Source organism: Sycon ciliatum, chromosome 2 (assembly GCF_964019385.1).
Source record: "Sycon ciliatum chromosome 2, ocSycCili1.1, whole genome shotgun sequence".
In the NCBI taxonomy this organism is placed as follows: domain Eukaryota; kingdom Metazoa; phylum Porifera; class Calcarea; order Leucosolenida; family Sycettidae; genus Sycon; species Sycon ciliatum.
In genome coordinates, this window is record NC_088644.1 from 28,467,565 (window position 1) to 28,478,625 (window position 11,061).

The following is an 11,061-nucleotide window of genomic DNA, read 5'->3' on the forward strand; positions in this document are numbered from 1 at the left end:
ATTGCTTTGTAAGTTGCTAATCCCTTCCCACTTTGTGTACGTGCTCTTAATTTTCTTTTTTTCTCTTCTTCCGTGGTTGGTCTCACCCTCTCCTCAATTCAATTGGCTGTCTTGACATGCCACGAGGTGCAGAAATAAATAAATAAATAAATAAATAAGTAGATGGGTGGGCAGTAGAAGGTGTCATTGCACAAGGAATGCTATTTAAGTATTTTGGTTCTATACAAAAGAAGGAGCTGAATGCGATGTGGGCAATGGGCAAAAGAGGCGGTTGAAAGTGCAGCAAAAGGTCTACTGTACAGTTGTAGACTAGTACGTAGTAGTATTTCCAAGGTCAATATGAAACATTGAATGCAGTGAGACTAGGTACTATCCATGTCATGGATCTGCAAGCACGGTACAAAGTTAGTTGCAAATGCGGGGTACGGGTTTGGTGTAACACGCGTGACCAATACATTTTTATCACTTAAAAGTGATTCACGCTGCAGCTGTGTAATCATGGTAATAGTTACTACTAGCGTGCCAACGCTACACTAGCACGTTTTTTCGCCACTGCTTCGCTTTGAGAAGAAGAGGTTGACCATTGGCCTTGGTGCGACTTCGCGATTCGGCGATACTTACTTCGGGTGTGTTGCTCCTGGGAGCTTGGCTTTGATTGCTGACAAATCTTATTTTTATGTCTTTTACATGTTTCCTGACTCCTTCACTTGTGTGATGATGTACACTGTCACTGACTCTGTTACAGTCTGTACTGCTGTTGTTTTGCCCGCTAGCCTAGAGCTCCTGACAGTGATACAGTACTGTACTAGTAGTAGTAGTACACTAGTACTATTGTACTAGTACTAGCTAGGTAGGTGAGACGCGTGTGAGAGCAACACGACAAAAATAAAAATAAAAATTGTTTTAATACATGTAGTGTGAGCTAGGGCCTAGGGGTATGCCGGTATCCGATACGCAATCTTCGGTAATCATCGATACCGAACCGTGCGATTGTAGCTTTAGTAAATGGCTTCAGAAATAATTGGGGAAGGCGTTATTCATTGCTCCAAAGCTATGGACGCTTCTAAACTCGCCCAGAAATCGCTCCCGCGGCAATGTTGTGAACATCAAGTAAGTAGTTAGCAAGCTGCTTCAATGAAGTCGAGCTGCACGACTCATTCTTTTCTTGGAATGGTGCCGAGGAAGTACGTGAGATTTGCGCTAAGAGCAATGGGCTTGTTATTCCTTGCGGCAGTGGCCACTGTCGCCGTTAGCAGAGTGGGCAGTGTAAAGGATCATATCGGCCACCTGTCAGGGAACACGAAGTTCTCAGCAGGAAACAGGCCAGACGAGGACGGCGGAGAGGATGGAGGACTCGTGGAAAATGCCTTCTCAGTCTTGCCCCGACACCGAGTCCAAGATGCGGCGGATGCGGATCCTAACGCTGCGGACGGCGTGTCCAGAAGACGCGGTCGAAAAAAGAGTCACAAACCAAGGTTGATGGGTGCATTGTCACCAGCTGCAACAGGACCGGGTATGTCAGCCTCAATACGCCCGCTGGACATTCATGTGAATCAAGAGTATCACGTGAAAGGTTTGTACATGGTGGAGGAGAAAGAGGCTTATCTGCCGTTCAAATTTGTACGGAAGTATTTCGATATCTATGGTGATGTGAAGGCAAGTAGCAGTAGCAGTAGTGTGAGCAGCGAGGGCAAGATGCGGCTGACGTTCTCGCACTCGTACGGCCGACCTTTCTCACCGCCGAAAACGTATACGCACCATGCGGCGGGAGCCTTCCTGAACTTTGGTACGTTCAACGTGGCCGGGCGGGAGCGAGTGCTGTACATGGATGAGTACGACGTGCCGGTGTCCACGCAGTGGGATCCGAAAGGCTATCACTTTGCCACACAGATCTCGCAATACGGCCTGCAGCACTACTCCAATCTTGTCCACCCGGTGAGTTGGCATGTTCTGCAGCATGGCTACTATACAGCTGCCGTAATTTCCGAGATGTTAGCTGCACCGGGGTCTATGCCCCCTCCCCCCCCCCTCCCTTTTCGGGCCCATCATTCGTATTTTTTGGTGTTCATGCCGAGTTACGTAATGCAGGTCATTGTTTCTTAACAGAGGTAATAGGGAGGTTTAGTCCCACGTAATTCGTGGGTACTTTACGTGTGTGTACCACGTGATACTCAGTGACCCACGTACAGACGTTTTCTGATTCACGACATACCGTGTATGGAGGCTCACCCACGTTCCGCCAGAACGTGGGTGAAAATCAGAATGGAGCGCATTGTGCGAGCTGTGAGGGTGCTCAGCTGAATAAGTTTCCGAAGCACGAAATCAAAATATTGGATGAGCTTCTTAGGCCGGGGTAGCTTCGTCTTTGACCAGGTTTTGGCCTTTCGCTTCATGCTTTTGTTTGTTCCGTGTGACTAAACACAACATTGCAACGTGGGTGCCCTTCATCCACTTTACGTGGATCACCCACGTACGCGTTTCCGTTACGTGGGAACTAAACCTCCCTAATGAAGGCAACAGACCTCCCCCACCCACCCACCCCCACGCATACACATATGCACGTGGCTCTCTGTCGCAAGAGAAGCATGCCTGGCAATTAGTGAGTGCACTAAATGGTTTCCTCTCATGGGCAAGTTTTGGTGACAGTAGCAGATATGCATGACCTGGTTTAAGCTAATAATAACTACATATAACGCTAGCCACTAGGTAACTACCTAATTCACGTAGCTGACAAGATCGTATGTCAATTTTCCCCAACACACACCTGCACTCAGACATGCAAATACTCGTACATGTACATGCAGCACTCCAACGCACATGAATGTGTGTGTATGCCCCTGCCCTGCCCCCCCCCCCCCCGGGCCCCCCTGCACGTACCATGTCCATACACACACACACACACACACACACACACACACACACACACACACACACACACACACACACACACACACGCCATTTGGACCATTTGGACCATTTGACGCCCATCGCCAGAGGCGATGATAGCGATGCTACACTGCAAAGCCATAGCAGCTTGTGCTGGGATTGCGCCATCCAACAGCTTGCAAGGCTGAAGCACACACACACATACTCATTCTCCTGCCCATCGCTGAAGTGATGATAACGAACTAACTATATAAGGCATACTGTCACATAGCAGCTTGTGCTGGGATTACACCATTCAACAGCTTGCAAGGCTGATGAATTGACTGCCACTAATTTTAATCTGGTCTACACCACATGGCTGGTTGAAGTGGCTTTTTCTGGCCAGTGAATCCCTATTTTTCATTTTCATTTTTTACACACACCACATATTCCGACATCACACACACACACACACACACACACACACACACACACACACACACACACACACACACACACACATATTGCCGTAAACTGGGCACATGGGTCTCCCCACCAGAGGCCGGAGGGAGATTCAAAAGGAATGTTGGAAAGATGGTTCAACTGGCTAGTTGTTCAGCCGCCCAACAGCTGAATCCCGAAGCATTAGACTCTGTGTGAACCTGGAATTGGTCTGCTTGTAGAAAAATTCGACTGTTATTCAATGGATTGTGAACCCTGAGGAGTCTCCCGCTGTCGGGAATTGGACTGTCCGTGAACGCACTGGCAATACCCTGAAGGTTGCCCGCGATTCAGAGCTTGGCCAAGACGTCCTAGCGTTCTGCACAGAAGGTACACAGCACACCCTCTTAGCATGATTATTTTGCTCATTCTTGCATCTGTTGTTGTTGTTGTTGTTGTTGTTGTTGACTTTTATTTTACTTCACCAATTGCACAGGCATGATTGCCTTCTTACCGGCCCATAGGTCCGGTTCTCACAGAAAGATGAAGGATCTAGCGTATAACATCTCCGTTTTGCACTCGTAGACATGGAGCGTAGTGGTACCTGGCACGTTGCTTTACAAGATCACTGGCAATAGCTTGAGTCACGACTCAATTATGAACCTCTCCCGAATATTTAAAAATGTTTACAGAATGATTTGGCGAGCTGCTTTTGAACTGACACCGAGTACGGCGAATTCGTTAACGCGCAACGTCTCCAAGATCTCTATCCTATCGGAGTGTGACTCGAAGTATTGCATGCCTGGACAGTACTGAGTTGCATGCCTGGACAGTACTGAGTTGCATGCCTGGATAGTACTGAGTTGCATGCCTGGACAGTACTGAGTTGCATGCCTGGACAGTACTGAGTTGCATGCCTGGACAGTACTGAGTTGCATGCCTGGACAGTACTGAGTTGCATGCTTGGACAGTACTGAGTTGCATGCCTGGCCAGTACTGAGTTGCATGCCTGGACAGTACTGAGTTGCATGCCTGGACAGTACTGAGTTGCATGGTTGTCACAGTCGGGTTCACAGCTTGATTTTATTTGCCATGCATGCTACGTTTCTGCTACGTCTGTGTACTGGACAGCATCACGGTTCCGAAGTAGCTAAGGTGTTGTTGCTGCCTTTTCTGTTTTGCTTGTTTTTCTCTAGTGGCACCAACGGGTATTAGAGCAGGTGTAGGTATAACTTATCCAGTGGCCAAGTTTTCCGCTCCAACATTGCGGGTTGTCTCGGCTGGCTTCAAGATGACCGGTGATGCGTTGTGTTTGTCCTTTCAAGTTCTGGTAAGATTTCAAACAATAGCGTCTGGGCTAAGAATGGTAATTTAAAAGGGGGACTCTGGACTTCGTGTACAGAGTTTGGATGCTAATTCGAATGGTGTTGGTCCAAGAAGGCTGCAGTGGAGTCATTTGTCAGGTATTCCTAATCAAAGTTCCATGTGCGGTGTGTTATATCTGGCAAGGAAAATTAGTAAGGGCAGCTGTGGAGCCGCCACACTGTCAAGTGAATAGTTTGCAACATGGCTGGTTGTCGAGCTGGCTGGATCTGGGAGCAGTATATTGCAGTCTTTTTTTTAACTACAGTCAAACCTCTTTAAGACAAACACCAAGGGATTGATGGTATCTGTTCGCAATAACGGGAGTTCCTCTGATCCATATTTTCCTAACCAGTGGATACAAAATGATTTATCAAATAGAGTTGTGAATACTAGTTCTTCTAAAGCGAAAGTTCGTCTTGTCAGTGTTCTTCTTAATAACGAGCCTTCACTGTAGGACCATTTAGCTTATTGTCCAAAAGACTGTGAATTTTTTAATTTCATTCACTGCATGAGTAATACCTTGTCATAGTGCTTTGTCACAGCTACTCTCTACACTTCGTGCATATTTTATGAGTTATGACAATAGTCACTAGCGCATCAAGCAGTACACTGTCTGTCATACAGAGTCACGTGTGCAGCGTATTTGAATAGCATGCACCATAGAATCCTTGGCAGTGCCTGAAACATTAAGATCATATCCTCTTGTGGGATTTGAGTGGAAGGCTCTGTTAATCAGAGCAGGGTGTGATATATCATTCTCCAATAGAACTTTTGTGTCTGCCAGGACAGGTCGAAACCCAGTGACTTGAAAAAAGAAGAGAAAAAGTTCCTCTGTGTACCTCCCTTCGAGAGATACCGAAGTAAAAGAAGAAGAAGAGCGGTTCTTGATTTTTTTAACGTACCGCTATTCTTATGGAGAAGCTGATCACATGTGATATATCATTCTCCAATAGAACTTTTGTGTCTGCCAGGACAGGTCGAAACCCAGTGACTTGAAAAAAGAAGAGAAAAAGTTCCTCTGTGTACCTCCCTTCGAGAGATACCGAAGTAAATGAAGAAGAAGAGCGGTTCTTGATTTTTTTAACGTACCGGTATTCTTATGGAGAAGCTGATCACATGTCCTGATCATACTTTCTGATTGCGATGCTGTTACTGATAACTGATTTTGAGATCTTGAGGATCGTGATTCTTTCTGGTAGCTGGGAATGTGATTTCCTTGAGTTTGATCAACGTTGTTGTCTCTTCTTTCATTCATTGAGATGTGACATCATGGCTGTATGTGACTGCAGATGACAGACAAGACGGTCTACACGGTGCACTATGATACAACAGCAACGAAAACCCTGGAAGTGCTGGGGGAGGCGTTCCGGTATCGCCTGCTCGCGAAGAAGGGTCAGTGGAGAGTGTTTGCAAGAGATCTGCAGGTAAGAGGGGCTGTGTTGGCAAGTCTCCAGGCAGTATGTGTATGGCAGTCATTGCAGGACTGTTGGTTGTTCAGTGGTGTGTTGCAGTTAGTCCCCTAGTAGTCCCCTTTACAGTGTGACACATGTCGTATATCTTCGGAGTATGTTGTGTGAGCATTGAAGGCAGTACGTGCAGGTTGAGTAGCACAGTTATCAATTCAGTGACTATTGATTTGATGAATGTTGCTTCTCTCTGGTTCTGACATGCTCTGGTTCGTGCAGATTGATATCCAACGTGCCGTGGTGTTTGAAATACGCAAGAAAGACTCCACAAAGGTATGTCATGGCTAACATATCGACTGCCTCTGAATAGGAGAGGCAATGGGCAATTTAGTTAGACTAGCAAGTGGAGTTGTGTGAAAGTGCAGTGTTTCTCTTTAAAACTATTTCAATGCTCTCCCAGAAGCTGGAGTGGTAGTATAGCGGTGCTTTCAGACTCTCAGCCATATACTAGAAGCGCACTAGTCCGGTAGTCTGCATGTACTATTTTGACATTTTTCATGTACAATGTACTGATGACATTGATGCCAGTTCGACCAAATGCCTAGGGATTTCGAACATGCATCTGAAGACCAAGGTAGTGTGTCTCTCGCTTTCACATTTCAGGCTAGTGTTGATGCACATGCAGTGACATGCCTGGCCTGTTGTCATGTCAGTGTACACCTGTAGTGCACTGATGTCTGCTCGGCGTCTTGTGTTTCCGCCGGTATGTTCTTTTTCTCACGTTTAGCCCATGCGGGAGTCTGCCTCGGCGTCGGTGAAAGTTGTCCGTGTGCAGTCCCTCGCGGTGCGTGGCTGTGGCGTGTTCTCGAATTTGTCGCTGAGGTCGGATGCACACCTGACCATGACAATGGCTGCGGTGGACTGGTTGCTATTGAACCAGGTAGGCCATTCCTGCTGCTTACCCAGCGATTTGTCTTGGCATAAACCTCTCTTGCTATTGTTTTGCCTGTATGAAGAAGTCCTTGGAGCAAATTCACTCTTTTTTCAAACTCATTTGTGTTGTGTGGCTCTGGCAGTCCTTTGGGTTTATATTGGTGCTTCCATAGGGACGTGTAAATAGTATACCCGTGCGAATTTAATCTATTTTTTATTGTTGTCTCAGGATTCCAAAACTGGTGGCTGGCCCACCCACGCTGTGCGCACACTCAAGCCTAATCTGGTCCTGCAGCCGGGCTGGCTATCTGCAATGGTGCAAGGGCAAGCCATGTCACTGCTAGTGCGCGCATACTCTGCCACTAAGATCAAGGTACGGCGCAGCAGTAGAGTTGCAGTAGTGGAACGAAAGCAAACCCGTTCGTTTCAGTGCTCATGACAATTGTCACGGACCTGCATTCCCGCGTGCACGCGTACATGTTGACATCCATCCGATGTGCGCACACAGCATCACACATGTATATCAGTAACAACTCAATCTGGTGGTTTGTGGGATTATGGCTGTCATCATAAGGTTTTGTAAAGCCAAAGTCAGAGGTACGGATTACAGTGTGGTTGTTATGCCACTGCTTTGAAGCTGTTCAAATAATTTGCCTGCTGGCAAGTCATGTGACTCGAGCGTATGGATAAATGACATGGGACATGAGTGATCATGTGATGCACTTTCACCTGCTCCAGTGTGCTTCATGGCCTGTATCCCGTGGGACGGTGTGTCTAAATACCATGGCTGCCTCAATGTTGATCTTGCTTTCTTTTAGCTCGGACGGTGAGCCAATTGCATTCACGGGTTAAAAAAATCACGGTTCACTTGAGACTCAGCCAGATTGAGCCTTTGCAGGAACGCCATCACCCTACAAAGATCTAATGTGCAGATGCAGCTCCTAAACAAATCACGGAAAAAGAAAGGACAAAATGTTTGTTTTCTTCCTATCACCTTGCAGAAATACCTTGATGCGGCTCTGAAGGCAACCCAACCGTTTCTCAAGCTGGCCAAGGATGGAGGTGTCAAAGCCATCTTCCTAAATGAGTACACATGGTACGAGGAATATCCAACACAGCCATCTTCGTTTGTCCTCAACGGCTTCATCTTCTCCCTGCTGGGTCTGCACGACTTGGCAGAGGCGGCGAAACAGGCTGGGATTCAGTCGAATGCGGAGGAGTTGTACAAGGCCGGTGTGCGATCACTCAGGGCAATGGCTATGCTCTATGATACAGGTAAGTTTCTGTGTGTATGTGTGTGTGTGTGTGTGTGTGTGTGTGTGTGTGTGTGTGTGTGTGTGTGTGTGTGTGTGCGTGTGTGTGTGCGTACGTGTGTGATATGTGGAAAACTACCAGTCAGACTCTCGTGCAAACCGTGCAGTTTTTTAATGATCGAGGTGGGCACACGTTTTAAAGCAGCCAGTCATGTCATTATAATTAGCGATGTCAGAGGACGTGCCACGTGACCTGTCCTGCGTGTCGCTGGATTCCATAGCAACTAGCTAAAATGATGGCACACGGGCCCGAGTACCCAGTATGCCCGGCGCGGCTAGAGCGTGGGGTACTGGGTGCACAGCATCTTCAAATGTGTACTGAAGACGTCAGTGCCAGGCTTTGAAATTTGTCATGCCACGAGAATAGAAGATGAACTTTCGTATTCGCGTTTGTGCGAGCGCGCTGCGCCCAATGAACTCAGAGTACTACTGCCGACAAGTTCGCATATGTTCAGTTGCCGTTTTCACCTCTTGCGCAGCCTGATACGCGTTTGATTTTAGTTCCATCGTGTTCCCCGTCGTCCAATTTAGTTTGCTGCTAAGTTTCACCGGCGTATCACGCTGCGCACCAGACTTGTAGTATTTTTCGCGACAGGTACTCAATTGCTGGATACAACGCCATCATGAGTGCTTCGTCCAGCAAAGGGACCGGCGGTGAAGATGTCTTGTCGAGTCTTGGACTCAAGGAGGAGCAGCTATTGCAGGATAAGCCCCTGCCTAGCATGATCGGAAACGTTTCAAATGCATTGGTGTTAGAACTGATGAAGTTCAAAGCGGACCACCACCAGGATCATAATCTACTTGTCGAACTCTTCTTGTCTCGGAGAATGGCCAAATCACAACTCATACTTCGGCTACTCTTCAACAGTCTTCTTGAATTTCTCCAACAGTTTGCAGCAAAAAATAAATAAAACAGTACAGCTACGGTATATACGTATGTACATTTTGTACAGTGCGCAAGATTATTCATGACCCGCGATCCCTGTTGTCAAGACCGATTTTGTGCCGTGGCGTGGTTCTGGTTTGTATACAGTGATGCAGGGTGCTTTTCGACAATGGCGGCGCTTACCCCGCGCACTCTAAACTGGTAAAAGTCCACTATATCTGCTCCGATTTGCTTCAAACTTTGCCAGTATACTCTACTTGTCTTCAGATGGTATTACAATATTTGCCCGATTCTCAAAACAAAAAATTACCCTGACATCTCTTTTATAATCTAGCTACACTGAGTAAGTTTCTGCTTTGTTTTTCACAACTTGCAATCTACAGGTGTTGGTACAATCTATGATCTACGCCACTTCAGTATACCAACATTCCCGCCAAACAGGGCTCGCTGGGACTATCACGTGACACATATCAACCTGATGACGGCCATGGCCACTATTGATGAGCACCCAATGTTCAAGACACTCCGAGAGCGCTGGCTCGGATACATGACAGGACGCGCAACGAAACACAACTGATGTGTGGCGGCGGTGGAGTGAAAATTCCAACGGGCGCACGTGTGTGTGTTTTTTATGTGTGTGTGTGTGTGTGTGTGTGCGTGCGCGCGTGTGTGTATGAGTACTGTTGGCGTGTACTTAGCTGTGGCACTCGCAATGTGCCTGAAAGTTATACTGCAAACCGCTCCAGCTTGAGATACAGTCGACCTGTTCCAACTCATGCAAGTAATAGCTACAGAGGAATGAGAGAGAGAGAAAAAGCTGTCTTTTTTTGATTAGCGAAATTCTGTGTTCCTCTGTCTGTTGCCTATTGGGCACTGTAGCCTTGACAACCTTTCTTCATGAGAGTTTTGTTTCTCGCATGCACGATACACAATACAGCATATTTTGTGCGTCCACACATTATTTATATACAGATGTGTACGGCAGTCTGCTATCTGCCATTTCATTGCCAATAGTTGTCGGGATTGTCTCCGGCCACTCGGAGACTTCCGTGCCGTTTTGCGCTCCTTGTCAGCATTCTAGTTCGCTCCCAGCGCTGACAAGAAGTTTAGTGCACACGTTGGCAGAGACGGTCAAAAAGAAACGTGTCCGTCTCTGGCATGCCATCTTTGCTCACTTATGCACGCTACCACGTGTTCAGTGTGTGTAATTTAAATTTGCAGTCTTATTCACCCTCTTCAGAAGCATTTTTATTGCTTTTTTTTCTTCAATCAAAGACATGTTTTTTTTTCCTAAAATAGCCCTATTGTTTCAAGTTCCTAGCCAGTGAGGTTTTGTTGAGCTGTAACCCCCTGATTCTTGACTTTCATGTACTTACTTTGAAACAGAAATCTCACGGTGTTGCTCCGTGCATTGCCTTGTGATGTTGTGTGGTGGCTTTGTGTGAAACTTTCTTCATGGACGTTTGCTTTGCCCGTTTCTCTGCATCTGGATTGCCTTGTAAGTTACTTGTACTTCGAAGTACTTGTACTTGCAGTGTAATAATTGTTCTGTACACTCCGGCTGTAGTTGGTCTTGCAGATGCTTCAGCATGTGAAAAACAATTATTATTATTATTCAATCTTGAAAGCAGGCAGTGCAGTGTGTACATACATTCAAATGCCTCATAGGACCAGTCAAGGATCACAAGTATTATTAGTGGAGGGCGAGAGAAGAGTGATAATACCTAACATGTACATTATACTAACATGTACATGGTATTAGATAAACCTTGTTTTGTTGAAAACATGTTGTTGGTTGACAGAATTTTACAAGGCAGAGGACCACTGTGTTCGCCACCAGTTGTAACCCCGC

General features: G+C 46.6%; 1 protein-coding gene across 1 annotated transcript; it reads left to right on the forward strand.

The window, feature by feature from the left end:
- The first annotated feature begins 973 nt into the window (after nt 1–973).
- Nucleotides 974–10,624, forward strand: LOC135809548 (D-glucuronyl C5-epimerase B-like). Its single transcript, XM_065322915.1, has 9 exons — nt 974–1,935; nt 3,549–3,696; nt 4,503–4,636; nt 5,961–6,095; nt 6,357–6,410; nt 6,865–7,017; nt 7,240–7,383; nt 8,012–8,285; nt 9,593–10,624. Exons 1-9 carry the CDS (start codon nt 1,135–1,137, stop codon nt 9,784–9,786), a joined length of 2,037 nt encoding a protein of 678 aa, XP_065178987.1. The 5' UTR covers nt 974–1,134; the 3' UTR covers nt 9,787–10,624.
- Nucleotides 10,625–11,061: the final 437 nt, after the last annotated feature.